This window comes from Saccostrea cucullata, unplaced genomic scaffold (genome assembly GCF_032062105.1).
Source record: "Saccostrea cucullata isolate Sc308-1 unplaced genomic scaffold, CSIRO_AGI_Scuc_v1 ctg302, whole genome shotgun sequence".
Taxonomy (NCBI): domain Eukaryota; kingdom Metazoa; phylum Mollusca; class Bivalvia; order Ostreida; family Ostreidae; genus Saccostrea; species Saccostrea cuccullata.
Genome location: NW_026923913.1, coordinates 95,183 through 112,857, shown reverse-complemented (window position 1 = coordinate 112,857; position 17,675 = coordinate 95,183). Strand labels below are relative to the sequence as shown.

General features: G+C 33.2%; 1 protein-coding gene across 1 annotated transcript; it reads right to left on the bottom strand.

Annotated features, from left to right (window-relative positions):
* Positions 1–1,580: 1,580 nt before the first annotated feature.
* LOC134265238 (transient receptor potential cation channel subfamily M member-like 2) lies at positions 1,581–15,885 on the bottom strand. The gene is made up of 10 exons (XM_062747485.1): positions 15,768–15,885; positions 9,185–9,281; positions 7,917–8,163; positions 7,741–7,794; positions 7,311–7,463; positions 6,013–6,285; positions 4,159–4,369; positions 2,697–2,784; positions 2,198–2,355; positions 1,581–1,822 (listed from the first exon to the last, which is right to left on the bottom strand). The coding sequence occupies exons 1-10, from the start codon at positions 15,880–15,882 to the stop codon at positions 1,716–1,718; spliced, it is 1,503 nt and encodes a 500-aa protein (XP_062603469.1). The 5' UTR covers positions 15,883–15,885; the 3' UTR covers positions 1,581–1,715.
* Positions 15,886–17,675: the final 1,790 nt, after the last annotated feature.

Sequence of the window (17,675 nt, the reverse complement as noted above, 5' to 3'; positions counted from 1 at the left end):
TATTTGAATACCCAAATAAAAAACTAACTTGAGATACAGAAAAATATTTAATTATTAAAAAAAATATACAGGAAAGACATAACATTGAGTAAACGTTGATATAGAGAAAACTCAGATTTACAATAATTTTACAAAGTACCCCAAAATTTACACCAAATTACAGGGATTGATGCAAATTTATTGTCACAACTGCTATAAAATCGTTAAAATTTAATTTAAAATCAACTTTCTAAAAAAATTGCCTGAAAATACTTTAAAAAAAAAGAAACAAATACAAACACTAAGTTTTTTCGGGGGGTTTAGTTTTTTTTCTATGAGGTTTGTATATTACCGCATAGCAAATACGTTTTTTTTTATCCAGTTATAGAAATTTTTTGGCAGACAAAAATGTTAGCAAAACTTAGAAGGTTCTTTTTTTATATTAAATTTACTGTCATTTTGCTACAAACCGTGTTGTTTTGAGCATTTGCAGCATTTAAATCATTAAATTTTGTTCAAATATAAATTTTGAATTCATCTTTTACTAAAACTTTTTTTTTTATTTTTTTAATTTTCCTTCTTTATCACTTGATTCTAAGGAGAATGTCAAAATGAATCATCATTGCGACGTCTGTTCATTCTCAACACCCAGCGCCGTGAAAATGCTAATATTTTACGGAATTCTAGGGCTACAAAATAGATGTAGTGTCTAGTGCAATTTAATTATTTTAAAATTTTAAAGCAACTTCGTAATACAACATTAAACATGAAAACCGACAAAATTATACAAATTTTACGCAACAAGTGTACAAAAAAATATGACGAATAAATTTTGAAGAAACTAAAAGCAATGTAACTGTATGAAATGATAAAAAAAATATCGGAGATGGGGGGGGGGGGGGGTATGGATTGCTTAAATGTTAAAGGTTCATTGCAACTTAATTTCAATTATTTTTATAAATCACAAAAAGAAGATCAACTTTGTAACCTTGATGTCTTTCGCAACGTAATTTTAACTTTACTGGATTCTTCCCTGGAGTTGAAGAGTTCCACTAAATGAAGGACCCGTGTGCAATACTTTTAATGTCTATATATGGATTTTTACACCTCTTCTCAAAGAAATTTTGAAGAAAAAAAAACCTAACCCTTACCCTAACCCTGCAAAAAAAAATTCATGATTTGATATCTATTCAAAACCCCTGGTAACGCATGCTGAATTTTTGTCAAAGAACATGTAATGGTACCCGGTATTGTAAGTTTGAATTTATAATATCTTGAAAAATTATCAAAGTGCATCAATGAACCTATGTATGCAAAATTTCTTTACAAATATATAAAAAATTATACGAATTCAAAGTAAATCCTTTAATTTTACTTATACTGTAATCCGTATTGTTTAATATGTAAAATTAAAAAAAAATCATATACTACGTAGACAAAAATTTTTTAAATACAAAAAACAAAAACAAATGAAACTAAGAACACTTGATCAATCATTAAGACTAAAAACTACAGCAAAGTTCAATCAATCATAACAAAAATATTATTAAAAAGCTAAAGATAAGAGAAAAGTAGAAATATATATATTTTTAATATGCTTATTGTGACAATGAATGTTTGAAAGATAAATGTTAAAAAGAAAAATTAAATTAATGATCTGCCGAAAAAAAAATTTCAAAGATCTTAGCACTACCTCTTGAAGGAAAATTTTGCATGAAGGTTTTTGATGAATTCCTTTACGTGTTCACCTCTGTATGAGAATTCTCTAGAGACCTCCCAGCCATGATGTATTGTAGAATCTGCCGCTCACGATTTCGTTTCGATTCAACTTCGTCGTCAAGCTCTAAATACAACTTTACACTTATATTACTGAATTGTTACTCAACATACACTTAATGTTCACGTCATATAGAAATATGACGTTACCATTTCCCCGCAAGCACTTCCTAACAAGGTACAAATTTCTCTATATTTTTGCGTAAGTAATGTGATAATGTGATATTTTATATATAAAAAAAATGAAATTTCTTTTTTTATGAGATTTTAGTAAGTACAAAATGGAAGGCATTAATTTGTAAATAAATTAAAGATGAAATAAACTTTTTAAAGTGCGTGAAAATTCGTTATTGCGGGGAAACGGTATGTGCAGTGTACGTGATTTTGCGTTTGAAATACATGGAATTCATGTTAATTCAGCATGATGATTTTTATGACTTACGATTGCGTCTCAATTTGCATCGGTATACAACCCAGTGCACTGGAATGGTGATGAAGTCAAGGTAACAAAATGTCCTGTCTCTAAAGTCCTCAATCACGTGATACCGTTCATACTGCCAAACAAGTCGAGACTTCTTCAAAATCTTCTCATACGTCGTCCTGTAATGAGAATGGAATTAAGATATTTAATTTGTTGTAGGCCTTTGATATTTTAAGAAACTTCCATCACAAATACGAAGATTGACACAGAAATCTATAAATAGACCCAATAAAGTTTCAGAATACTTAGTTGCAATTGATAAAATAAAAACATTCGCTTGATATTTTAAGAAACTTCTATCACAAATACAAAGATTGACACAGAAATCTATAAAAAAAATAAAACAATAAAGTTTCAGGATACTTAGTTGCAATTGATAAAATAAAAACATTCTAGAAAAAGATATTGTTTTGAAAGATGAATGAATTTGGGGAAATAAATGATGAATCAGATCACTCACGTGAACAGGGCGATGATTAGGTTAAGGATAAGGAGATTGCCCACCATTATATGTATTGCTGCTATACCTTTCACACTCCAATCCACCTCTGAAATGAAGAGAGTTCAGTTCTTTTCAAAAAATTTCATAACAAAAGTAAGTCAAAGTGATGGGAGGGGATATACAGTGTATTGTCTATGCAAGACTTAATTATATCTGAGTATTTACTGAGAGATAACTTGACAATGTATAATCGTGAGGACAGTTTCCAGGAAAGGTACCCAGTATCTACATGACTGTCTCTTATGCTTTTGGGTACCCATCTATATATGCATTTCCTCTTATACCATTGAATGAAACTTGTAACATATGTATTAAAGTACGAGTTAACAAATACAAACAATCTTATGTACGACGTATTGTGTTACCATGTTGTCTCGTTCAGGAATAAATTATTTTAGCACTCAACACGTGGTTCTACATTTTAATGACATATATCCACGAACTGATAATGATACAAAACTCAATGAGCCTTTCAGAGAATCTTTGTTACATTATAAGTGTCATTGTCCACCTCCTATTTTACTTTTACATGTACATGTAGATCTGAAACAAACTAAGGGTTTCCCATACACTGAGAGAATTACATGTTCCTAGTTGATTTAACTAGTGTGCCTAGTAAAGCGTTCTTCGTGATAAGTAATAACTCTGTTTACTAGATAAGAAAGTGAGAAGTGGAGGGGTGGTCGTAAAAATACTTATATACCTAGTGAAAGTTACTGATGAAATCTTAGATTTATTAATGTTATCTAGTAAATCTACCTATACCTAGTAAAACTATTTTTGAGGTAGTGATTGTATGGACAGTTAATTTACTAGTATTCTTAGTGACTTTCACTAGTTATTTTTTTTTCAGTGTAGCAAACATTAACACTACCATTCTTTCTATAATATTGAAGGATATCTATCACTTATCCGCAACTCCTCTTTGACCACTGAATAAAATTTCATAATACAAGTACTTGCACATAATCTTTCTTACATAATTAATGACATTGCACATCACCTAATTTACTTTTTGATCCGATACTTATTTCGCGTGTACCAGAGCAAAACATCGTCATAATTACCATATGGGAGGGTGGAGTACATGTTTCATGTAGAGATGGAAAGATAAATTACTTTCGTTGTTGACTTGCACAAGAAATTTGCAAAAAGATATAAAGATACTGTAAACCAACTTCTATTTGCGACGAATTATTACGCGATCAACAGGGGGAATTAGTTAACTAGTTTACGAATATTAATCTTCGCGATCAAGCCATTCTTTGGATCTGTTGATAATATACACATAGACTTTGAGGACCTGTTCGCGACGAGAAATATTCGCAACGAAGAGCCTCATGTGAAACTCGCTCAAACGTGAACATTTGTACAGTACACTACTACATAGAATTTGTAAAGAGATGGAAAGATACATTACTGTCGTTGTTGACTTGTATGCCAATTGTTTCTTCGAAGGTTTCTCCAAAGTACTGATAGTAAGGAAAATAGAAGATTCTCCAGATGCGCCATTCATGCCATTCCCCAGGGAAAAGATCGGGGTTGTCCCGAACCAAAATAGCCTCAAAAAAGATTCCTGTGCCCAGCACAAAGAATGCAATCGTAATTAGGAACCTCAACAAAGTCAAGAGCTGAAAAGATATTGTCACAATTATATACTTTGAAAATTCTAGCATAACAAATGTACCATAAACATGTAATTAAGAAATAAATAGAAAATTTATAAACTTCAATGGGAAATGAAGTGGGTCGGTCGCGTAATCAAATCCCTGTGAATGCCGAAGGCAGCTCTATGTACGCAGGTTAAATCGATCACCAAAAATGCATGAAATACTTGTTTATGTTGTAAATAAAACAATAATTTAACTTGCTTACTCCGTTCATTTTTTTTATGGCGTGATTGCAATGCTTTAATATCTACCAACAGATTTGCACATTTATCGAGAGTAGAATTTAATGAAAAAATTATAGTTTTAGCCTATATCATGATGATTTAACTTAAGGTCTACCAAAAAATAAGTGACATAAATCTTGTAGACAAAGGTTATATGACTAGTTTCTATAGGTATATTCTCTATGTACGCAGGTTAAATCGATCACCAAAAATGCATGAAATACTTGTTTATGTTGTAAATAAAACAATAATTTAACTTGCTTACTCCGTTCATTTTTTATGAAAAGCGAGTAGAGCGAGTCATTTTATATTTCTTTATACTGGTAGATTATAATTGCGCCGTGTGATCCGGTAATGTATTGACCTCTGACAAACTTCATACAGAATATTGAAGATATTTTCTTTGTATGTTTATATAATGGAAAGATGCCACAAATGTATATATTCATGAAATGTAATAATATGAAAATTTAACAGACCCAAAAAGACAATTATATAACATCACTAAGTGAGAGTATAAAAGATGTTTCATATACCATTTTATTTTAGAAGCAGGATCAGGACAAATGCAATCCTTGGTTTGATTGATTGAGTGTATACTCGTCTGTTTAACGTCCTTCTCCAGTATATTTCACTGATATGGAGACGTAACCATTGCCGGTGAAGGGCTGCAAATTTAGGCCTATGCTCAGCACTTATGGCTTTGAGCAGTGAGGGATCTTTATCGTGCCACACCTGCTCTGACACGGGGCCTCGGTTTATACGGTCTCATCCGTAGAACCGCCTCATGTAGTCGCCTTATACGACAAACAAGGGGGTACTGGAGACCTATTCCAACACGGACCCCACGGGGAACTCTCCGGAAAAGACCATTCATCTTCATTCAATCCCGATCCCCCCTAAAGTTTGCTTCCTCTTTCCCCATTTACATGTATTTTGAGAATATATGAAATCCTTCTGTGATCATACTCAAAAATGCTTTTCCCTATGAAATGCAAGAATCTTTTTTTTAACTTTGTTTTTTTTAAGTAATATAGCGATGACCCCAGACCTTCTGGAGCTGCCTCGCTGTGGTTCCGATTCATTTAAAAAAAATTATTTATATTTTTAAAATCAAAATTCAAAATGTTAATGAAAAGAGTTTAGTGAACTTTGTTACTTTCTCTGTGTCCTGAAAAATGGATAGGGCGTCTTAAAATTTTATTATTTGTTCGTGTACTTGGTTTTTTTTTCTTAGTGCAAAGAGTTCTAAGAGGACACATGTTTTTTTTCTTAAAAAAAAAAAGAGTTTTATCATAGCCTACTACTTGCTTTAAATTAATCAATTTCTTACATTGATAAACACTTTTCAAATTAAAGTATACATTAATTTTTACCTACCATGTGTTTCAGAAAAATGAGTGTAATTCCTGTGTAATGGTGAATAACAAGCAGACGCATGTAACGAAGGTAGGAGAAGAGCAGCAGAAGGGCTGCTGAGCGAGGGGCAAATCTTGGCATTTCCTCATTAATGGCTACGCTATGTCTCGATGTGATCGTTAAAACGACAAGAATAGCACAAAACAGACCCAAGACCTTCCACATATCGTTCAATCGAGAGAGAAATCTGTATCTACATTTTCTCCTAGTTTCCGTTCTTTTCCACAACACTCCCTGAAAAAAGAAAAAAAAGTTTCATTCTTTTTAACAAAACTGCGTTCTTGTCATGAATTTGAAACTGAACAACCAAATTGAATTTAGTTAATAATAAAATTATTTATCCCCTCTCCAAAAATGAGTTTATAGCATATTTTTCAATCATTGTTGAAAAATGGACATATCGAGCACAATCTATGCTAAAAAATACAAATCTGGACCGGACTCAACACGGCAGAGCAAACATCAACCTTGGAAACATCGGAGGTTGGATCAGGTGCCATGGATGAGTGGGTATCTTCTGCTGGCTCATCACACCGTTTTTGGTCAGGCAAAAAATAAGGGAAAAAATTGCAGTCAATTCAGGGTGTAAAACTTGTCCAACAATTAGTTTGAAAAACCTCTATCAGCAATTGACTTCAGGATGGAATGTATTTGCAGACAAGGAATAGACCATAGAACATGCAAATTGTTGACGTCAAGCGAAAATGTTGATATTCTTGTTTCATCAATTTGTTTGTAAAAAAAAATATCAGGTATGGCTTTATCACCAGCAAATACGATTCATATCTCAGTTGATTTTATATGCGAGATCAGGATCTACTTTCGAAGAAGACAGGCTGTTGCCCAACAAGTTAATCAAACAATAGTATCAATAGTTTCCAAAGATCGATAATAAAGCATGTCCAATTTATCATTATTGGAATATGTATTGTATTTCTCATGGAAATTATGCCAAGGATTCGCTATTTGTCTCGTCTTAACAAGAAACACATAGCGGTGTAACCGCCGACGATAGATGTTACTTATCTATGTCACCTTTACCAAGCAATGGTGTATCAGAGGTCCAGGTCTGCTATCTTTCCGATTGGTATTGTTTCAGTAGAGGGGAGGTAATAACTGATACACATACCTAGCACTTTATTTTTATTTCCGTCGGCCCAGTGGCTTTATTTCAACCGTTTAACCATATTTCTGTTTTTCTTGATTATTTTTCCTTCAAATAGAATAATACAGAAAAAAACTTTTGAGAAAACAAATACCATAACGCTGACGATGTCATTCAGGAAATCCAACCCTGTCCAGACGTAAAGGGCGATCTCAGACATTTGAAAGAAGGCAGTCATGTCCTGATAGTTCTTTAAATTGGTCAGCAACATGTAGCTATACAGGAGGATGATCACTGCAAAGAAAACCTATAAAAAGAATACATAAACAATAATATACAGGACAATAATCACTATAAGGAAAACCCGGGAAAGGGGATCATTAAAAATAACGTCACGCATTTTAAATCTGTGACATAAGTTAAAATAGAATGATTGTATTTGCTTACAAGTTACGTACTGAGTATAAAATTTGGGATGTGTTGAATTTAAATGAGACTGTAAAATTAAGAATTAGTTTGTACATAAAGCATTCTCTTGCGTGTCGTATAAACAGAAGAGACACAACAATGATTATTAAGCTCACGTAATGCAAAACGAAGTGGAAGCAGGGAGCACTCCCGGCGACAAGTGGTTGTTCCTATAAAACATGACGTCAGAATTAGAATTAGTTATGTTTCATCGCTGATTAAAAGAATTTTAACATAATTGAATCTGAATTTTTTAAGAAGACACACGAGATGGGGAACTACATTTACTTACCAAAAAATCCTTCCAAAATCTCATGGACAATCCGCTGGGAATGAGACCATTATACCATATCTTGTTCATCAGACCAACAGAGCACGGATGGGCAATAATATCGTACATCTTCGATTCATATGCAAACGATATAGGTCGGGCTTCGATAGTCCAGACTGTTTCTAAGTCGTCCAAAATTTCAAATGCTACTTCCCTGTCCGTCCGATAAAGATTGTCCATCATACTTAATACTCGGTCTGTGAACAATCTGCCAAATGTGTCAATTAAGTTAGAAATAATAGAATACGCCTACCATCAATATGTAAAATTATTACAAAAAAGTTGTAAAAATGTCATGAGACCTGATTTGAAGTAAGATATGTACCTAAGAAGATATGTCAAACTTATATATCACTGAAATGCATTCTCCCAAGGTCGTCAAGGATCAACATTTTAATTAAAGTAATTCTTTGTGAGATTATTTACTTAAAATAACACGTTACTTAAGTTATGATTTATTTGAGCCTTTGTTATACGAAATAATATTAATATAATAGTTGGGACAATTTACGTTTTATAAAATATAAAGTGTCAGTCATGAACACGGAACTTCTTTGGGTTCTTCTCCCAAAGTATATTTATAAATGTTTTTTTGCAAAAAAGGTACAGTTTCAATACAAAATTAGCGTTATATTTATTTTTTTTTCTAATAAAATATGAAAATGATATAAGAAAATAAAATTCATTTTTTCTGATTCAAAGGAACTCAATGCAGTAAGAACACACAAACCTTTTCAACTATTGTTAAAGCCAATTTCATAACTTTTTAAAGAACATTGCATTTTGAGGGCACAATTAATCCCATACTGTACCTTCTTCTTACCAGCTTCATTTTCAGGTCTTGAAAAAAGTAGCAAATCGAATCCTACATCATGTTTTCAAAGAACAAAATGATTTTACCCTTCTTTGGCAAAAAAATTCGGAAAGTCACTTTTCACGTTTATTTTTTAATGCGTTGTATCTCAAAAAATATTTTTCTACCTCGTATATTATACAACATAACGAATACATTGAATTTAAAATACCAAAATCTGAAAAAATTAAATGCAAGTCATCTCATCCGATATCATTCCTACAATGGCTTATCTTTCATTCTGTATCATTTTGAAACAGTTCATACTTTTATGTTTGTGATTATTTGTAGAGTAAATTTTCTTAAAGTTGTTTTACACAATCAAATCAACACATTAAATGCTTAGAATAAGTATACAACATTAAAAAAAATTTACTTTGAATGTTCAGTCAGCTTCATCGCTAACTCCTCGTCCTTCAGTGAGGCTATGGAGGCCATCTCCTGGAGAATCAATGCACTGACGAGTCCAGTATCTATAATACAATATAAATCCAATATAAATCAACGAACAATAAGCCACAACGCTCACCTGGGTCAATATGATTCTGATTATCTTTAACAGCAATTTTTATCCCAAAACGTTTTTCCTTAATTTGCCAAATATTCTTGAAGAGAATTGTTTCTTTTTTAAATGTAGGTCCACCTTCCCCAGAGGGCCATGGTTTGAACTAACTTGAATATACATTAGCTGAAAGTGTTTCCATATCATTTTTAACTTATCATTACCTTGTTTTATTAAAAAGGAAGATATTTTATTTCCCCTTATGTAATCCAAAAATTATCTTTGAATCCCCATTGTGGCCATTTCGTATGTAACATTTTGATCCTCATTGTGGCCCTACCCCACCCTTGTATGGCAGAATTTCAACAAATTGGAATACATACGTTAATTTAAAAAAAATCAAATTTAAATTTTCAACTTTATTTTGTTTAATTTTAAATGATGTTTCTTTTTAAAAATGCGTTGTCTTTCATTTTTAAAAAAATGTTTATACAAATTTCTTTTACCAAAGCATACATTAAAGGAAGTTGCGTTAAAATGACCAAGGAGTTCTTAAAAAGACGTCAACACTACGGTAATAGGTACACAGACAAATTAAAGACGGACGGAAAGACGGACAGACGTCAGCCAAAATATCACCAGAATAGTTCATCTGAACTTTAAGTCTTCAACAATGAGATAAACAAGAGGCCCAGGGGCCACATCGGTCACCTGAGCACATCGGCTAGGAAAAAAGCATATATCAGATCAGAACTGAAAGTTTACTGAGGTGAGGGGGGCTTCAATTTTAATACTATTTGAGAATGCCTTCATATCGATAAAGCTTATGACTTTGCTGTTATTGATAAAAATATTTCTTTTTTAAACATTTTGTTCCTCTATATTATTTCGCAATAACTTGAATTTGATTCCCCATTGTTTTCCTCCCTATTCTAAAGGGCCATGATTTCAACACATTAAAATCTTCAATACATGAGGATGCTTACACACCAATATGACTTTACATATCCTTTCTGTTCTTGGAATTTTTCCCTTTATTTTTCTATGTAAAACTTTGATCCACCATTGTGGCCCCACACTACCCTTGGGGTTATAATTTGAACAAATTTAATTCTACACTACATGAGAATGCTTCCATATAAATACTAGTACCACTTATCATGGCTTTGCTATTCTTGATAAGAAGACTTTTAAAATATTTTTAAAATCTACACTATTTGAGGATGATTCCATATAAATATCTCTAGGCATGACTTTGAAGTACTTAAGAAGATGATTTTAAAGATTTCCCTATTATTCTTACGTAAAACTTTGATCAGCCATTTTAGCCCTACCCTACCCCAGAGTTCATAATTTGAACAAACTAGAATCTACACTACGCGAGTATGATTCCATATATATATCTCTATTCAGGGCTTTAAAGTACTTGAAAAGAAGATTTTAAAACTATTCCGTATATATTTCTCTGTAAAACTTTGATCGGCCATTTTGGTCCCATCCTACACCTGTGGGGTCATGATTTAAACAAGAGGACCATGGGCCTTATAAGTCACCTGAGTATCATGCAACAACTTTCCAACAATTGAATTTGATTCATGTTTTAAACTAGAGGCCATGAAATTCACAATTTTGAAAGAGGCTCCATTGCTTATCATAATTATACACTGAGCATGCTTATTTTGGTTACTTAATACCCAGAGGTAGATCAGAGTAACAAAGAGAAAATGCATTTCCACTTTTAGTGAATTTCAGGGCCCTTAGTCAGGGCTTCTTTTGTAAGGGCGGGTCCACAGTTGAGCTCCCCATCCCACAGGAACCACTGACCCTCTGGCTACATCTTTCAAAATTTTGAAAAATTTTAAAAATTTTATTTCATCATGCTGTTGATTTCAAAGCATTAAATTGTTACAGACAACGTATCTCCCCAAGTACCTCTATGTTAGAGCCACGCCCTAACACAAGAAGCCCTAACCCAGGGACCCTGAAATTCAAAAATCTCAAAGAGGCATCCTTCCTCCTCATAATTATGTACATTGTTCATTGGTTAAGTACTCAGGTGCAGAAAAGAAGAGTATTAAATAATTTATGCATTTTCACTATATAATCAATAAAGTCCCGCTCTAATACCAGAACCCCCAACCCAGGAGCCATGAAATTTAACTATTTTGGAAGAGGTAGACTTATTCAACATAACTATGTACTTGGTTAGTTTATTTAATACTCAGAAGCAAAGAAGAAGATTTTCAAAGAAATAATTCATTTTTTACTTATGAAATGAATATATTCAGATGACCTAATAAACTTAAATCTACACTTCCTGAGGATAATTTCACATGAGTTATCTTTCCTGTCTTAATGGTTCTTCAGAAGAACATTTTTAAAGATTTTTCTTGTATATTCCTATGTAAAACTTTGATCAGCCATTTTGGCCCCACCCTACCCCTGAGGTCCAGATTTGAACAAACTTGAATATACGTACACTACCTGAGTAATATTTTACATGAGTTTTATCTTTCCTGGCACAGTGGTTCTTGAGAAGATTTTTAAAGAATTTTCCTTTATATTCATATGTAAAATACCGATCGGCCATTTTGGCCCTACCCTACCCTTGGGGGTCCTGATTTGAACAAACTTGAATCTACACTACCTGAGGATGATTCCACATGAGTTCCATCTTTCCTGGCACAATGGTTCTTGAGAAGAAAATTTTTTAAGATTTGTCCTAATATATTGCTATGTAAAATTTTGATCGGCCATCTTGGCCCCGTCCTAACCCTGAGAGTCATGAATTAAACAAACTTGCATCTACACTACCTGAGGATGATTCCACATAAGTTTCATCTTTCCTGGCCCAGTGGTTCTTGGGAAGAACATTTTTTAAATGCCATTAATTTTTCTCTAATTCATGATTATCTCCCCTTGGAAAAGGGTGTGGCCCTTCATTTGAACAATCCTGAATCCCCTTCACCCAAGGATACTTTGTGGGAAGTTTTGTTAAAATAGGCCCAGTGGTTCTTGAGAAGACGATGAAGATGTGAGAAGTTTACGACGACGACGACAACGACGACAACAACGACAGACAACCGACAATTTTTTTTATCAGAAAAGCTCACTTGGCGGGTTTGATTGACACATCTTTGCACCTATACAAATTAATTTTATTCTTAATCCTTAGGAAAAGTTGCAATCTTGTTGTGTATAAATGAAAAATATCAATACTACAATCCAGAAAATTCAGTGTAGACATGTTCGAAAGCAAAACAAACACACAATATATTGCAGTCCGTGCAGTTGTGGTATGCAGACTGTGACGATTTAGAACGCACCCAGTGAATTCTAAACAAAAACAAAAACAGAACTCTGTTTACAAAAACTGTGTACATAACACGAGTGTGCTTAATTTGCTAAACCATGTACGCAAGTCTTAGTTCGGAATGACGATACTTGTGAAGGAGTTTTGCTTTCTAACATCTCTACTCTGAATAAAATTATTTTTCTTGATAAAAGTTTTAATAATTCTCATTCATACACAACAAGATTGCCACTTTTCCTAAGGATTAAGAATAAGATTAAAATTTGTGAAAGTAAAAGCATGTGTCAATCAAACCCGCCGAAAAATTTGAAGTTTTAATAACTTTCAAATGAAATAAGATTTTTAATTAATTTTTGTGAGAAATGCTATTAAGAATATATAAGTCGCAATATTATAGAGAAAATATTGACTTCAAATCTGTGTTCAAGTCCCTTTAAACGTTATTGATTCTGTAAATAATAGGTTCAATAATTATAAAACACCATAAACATGTTATACTTAATTTGTTTTTTTTCTCTTGGAAAACAAATGAAAATCACAATTGCAGACCTCAGCGTATAACGTAAATTTATGTCTATACCTTTTAGAAAACAAGTGGCTCATGGGACATATCGCTCACCTGAGCACATGGGCTAGAGAATGTCAGTATATCAATAAACAATACATGTATAACTTAGCCATACTTGAAAAAAGGATTTTTAAAGATTTTTCCAACATATTACTTGATCTTCCACTGTGACCCCTCACTCCCCACCCCCGACCCCCACCCCCGGATTTATTTGAATAAATTTAAATCTCCACAACTTGCAGATACTTACTTATGACTAAACAAAACTTTTTAATCTTTGAGAAAAATTCTTTTCCTTGCAATGATATTCTTTTGCAAAACTTTGATCCCTAATTGTGGTCACACCCTAAAACCGGAGGTTATAATTTCAACAAACCTGAATCTAAACCACCTGAGGATGCTTCCATTAGTTCCTTATTAAAAAATTCTAATTATGGATTTGGTGTTCACCGGATATTTTTTAAAAATATTTTTAGTACATGTATATATTCCTATGTAAAAATTGATCCAACATTGTGTCCCCACTTCCCACCTTATCCCCCAAGTATTCTGATTTGAACAATCTTGTAACTACACTACCTGAGGATGCTTCCATTTAAATATCACCAATCATGCCATGGCTTCTGTTCTTGAAAAGAAGATTTTTAAAATATTTTCCTCAATAAATTTCTATGTAAAGCTTTGATTGTCCATTATAGCCCAACCCTACCCCGATGGGTCATAATATGAACAAACTTGAATTAACTCTCTAACTCTAACTCTAACTAAGGATGTTTCCATATTAATATCACCAATCATGGCTTTGTCGATCTTTAGAAGACGATTTTTTAAATAGATTTTTCCTATTACCATGTAAAATTTTGATCGGCCATTGTAGCCTCATCCTATCCTCGGGGGTCATAATTTAAACAAACTGAATCTTTATGCACTACCTGAGGATGCTTCCATATGAATTTCATTTTTCCTGGCCCAATGGTTCTCGAGAAGATTTTAAATATTTTTCCTTTATATTCCTATTTAAAATTTTGATAGGCCTTTGTGGCCCCGCCCTATCCTCGGGGATCGTGATTTGTACAAACTTTCATCTACACCACCTTTGGATGCTTCCACATAAGTTTCATATTTCCTGGCTAAATGGGACTGGAGAAGTAAATTTTAAAAGAAGCCCTTAATTTTTCATTAATTCATAATTATCTCCCCTTGGAAGAGGGCTGGCCGTTCATTTGAACAAATTTAAATCCTCTTCACCCAAGAATATTTTGTGGCAAGTTTGGTTAAAATAGGCCCAGTTGTTCTTAAGAAGAAGATGAAAATGTGAAAAGTTTATGACGACAATGACATCGCTGACAACGACAGACAACGGACAAATTTTGATCAGAAAAGCTCACTTGAGCCTTCGGCTCAGGTGAGCTATAAAAACGATTATTTTTGGCAGATAAGAAATAACCTTTCGTTGCAATCACACACACACACAAAGAAGAAACACATTAAAATGAAAAATCTCGGTCTAAAAGAATCATTAAATAATACAAAAAAAATATGTCTAGAGAATATAAAACGCCGTCCCCCTGGAATTTCCACAGGTGGGGTCAGGTGTCAAGGCGAAGTAAGCATCCCTCACATCCGCCAAGAGACGGCGGACAGAACTTTCCGTAGTCAATTCAGTTTAAAAACATATGGAGATAACAAATAGTATTCAAGACCAAATGTCCATAAAACAATACTAAATAGGAGCAGAGCAAACACGGACCCCCCAAAAACATCAGAGGTGGGATCAAATGTCATATGGAGGATGAGCATTCCCTACCGACCGGTCACATCTGCCGTGTGCTCCTTGTCAAGATCGGGAAATAATAATAAATTTAGTCGTCAATTCAGTGAAGAAATAATGGACTAACAATTAGCATGAAAAATCAGTATTTGAATGATAAATTGTATTTGCTGACAAGGTCATTGTATCGACCATAGAAATTACGCCAGGATGACTTGAAACGAGACTGTTGATATTTTTGTTTCATCAATTTGTTTGGAAATAATTTGCCTCGTTTTAGAAATTGTTCATACATAGAGCATGTTCTTACGTATCGAGTCAACTTAGATACACAAACTCCGTCTGCAGGTGAGGAAGGTATATTGCTGCATAAGTAAGGGAAGTTGGCGTTTGAAAAGTTTAAAGTCATCACGTTTATCATACAGCTTGGTTGTTAGATTACCATTTTAGTCTTTTTCAAGTAAGATATCAAAATATGAAACAGATGGTCAGACTTTGTGGTATCTTTTATCTAAAGCTCACCAGCATATATCTTATCGACATAAGAATGTAAATTACAATTGTTAATCGACAATCGTCCATATATCTAAATGTCGAGATGATGGCCATAGCAAGAGTGTTCTTCTTTCCATGCATACGATTTTGCACAAATTCTGCTTTATATGAATACAAAAAGGTCTGCTTATAACGCGATGCAATTGGTACCCATGGGAATTCCAATAAATTGTTGGAAGACCTGGTCTCCAAAAACAACATAGATATTGTCAATCAAAACATAGCCAAACAAATGGAATAAAAATCATACAGAGCTGATTAGCCACCCTCCGCCAGACCAGGGAAGCGATGTCCGTTCTATTTGTCAATAGTGACCACAGCAGGACTGCCTGAAGGAACTCTTGTCTGTTCTCGTATTCCTGCATTCTCTTAGAGTTTTCAGATGAGCTGTCGTCATCAGGCTTTGTTTCTGTATTTTAGAATAAGAAGATAAACGTCATTTGTAAATGATAATAACTATTCAAAGTTGTCTTGATAAGACTTCGAGTCTAAATAATACGTCCTGGGTCATCAGTTTCAAAAGCTTTAACACTTTTTGATGTTCATAAGTAACTAGATATCCTTGATAAGAAAAATCGAACATTTTCGATAATATGTTTCTAGTATACATCGTTACATAAGTTAGTTCGGTCTCTTCTCCGAGTGCTACAATCTGTATATATTCTGGAATCGTTGGTTTCTGCATTTTAGAAATAGATATTATTGTTTAAATCTCAAAATAATAAGAACAAGGCATGGTTTCCATACAAATTTTGCTCTGTGAATTTCTAAGAAATGAAACTGATGTAAAGGATGAGAATTAATTTTATTTGAATGATTGAAATTCCACGCAGAGAATTCATTCAAAATGTTTTTCTCACATGTGTTTTTAATTTCTAATTGTGACGCCATAAACATGTGCATTTTCCCGTATTTTCATCAAAAGTTGCAGAAGACAGCAATTTCAATGGAATTTTCTTTCATAAAATGTTGTCCACAGGCATCGCCCAAAAAGATTTTTAGGTATGTGATTTATTATTGTTTTTTTTACAACATATTAAAAAATGAAAGTGGGCGACAGCTGTGGACATTATTTTCTAAAGGAAACCTACACTTCAAATTGGTTAGAAATACGCACACTAACTCTCGATTTAAATAAATAAAATAATTTTCCTATAATAATAATAAATAAAAGTAAATTATCCATAATTCCAGCTCTTGACATAAGGGGGTGGATGATATTTTTCACTGAAATCGGAGTTTCAAGCATCAACATATTTTGAAATAGTTTTGGATATGATAAAATGTTCTTTATATCTTTTCTTATGTTATTGGCAAATAAATAAAACATAAATATAGCAATAAAATATATTGTTATACCTTTAGAAATTTGTTCCTATACAATTCTATACGAAAAAAAGTCTAACATTTTTAATGTTTTGATGAGCGGGCATACAAAAATCGATGTTGGACCGCTGAGTGAGATGTTGGACCGCTCGGAGAGATGTTGGACCGCTTACGTCACAGAATGGGCGGAGCTTAATCTCATTTTCATTCGCTGGTGTTAAACAGTGATAGATCTGGTGTTACATCACGGAATAAAGTACAAAATACATGTAAATAAAAAAATAAAATGAAAGGTATAACAAAACATTTATTGACTGAGTTCGAGGGCAAAATGCGTTTTGTCGAACCCTCGAACCAAACTGTCTGCCTTCGGCCTAACGGCCTCAGGCAGACAGTTTGGTTCTTGGGTCCAACAAAACGCATGTTGCCCTCGAACTCAGTCAATAAATGTATAATGTTTCAGTTGTAAATTGCTTTTAAATTGGTTTTTAAATTGGTGGAAAACTAGCATTTTTATCTTTTTTGTCAATAAACACATGTTCCACCAAAGTGTCAAACAAAAATCTTTGGTATTTAACATTACATAATACCTATAAAAATTAATTCTTGTGACTTGGGGGGGGGTGAGATGTTTTAGAAATATTTCCCGTTTTCTATTATGAAAAAACCAAGTTTTACCAAAAATGTTAGAGGTATCTCTCTTTGTTTTCCCAAATAAGAAATGTTTTATGAAAATTAAATCCATATAATTATCTATAAAAATATTAAACAAGAGGCCCAGGGGCCACATCGCTCACCTGAGCAATTGGCTAGAAAAAAGCAAATATCAGAT

Coding starts and splice junctions, on each gene's coding strand:
- LOC134265238 (XM_062747485.1), bottom strand. CDS start 15,882: ATGCAGGAATACGAGAACAGACAAGAGTTCCTTCAGGCAGTCCTGCTG. Junction 7,464..7,740: donor TCCACTTCGTTTTGCATTAC/GTGAGCTTAATA, acceptor TTCTTTTTATAG/GTTTTCTTTGCAGTGATCAT. Junction 6,286..7,310: donor ATGACATCGTCAGCGTTATG/GTATTTGTTTTC, acceptor TTCTTTTTTCAG/GGAGTGTTGTGGAAAAGAAC.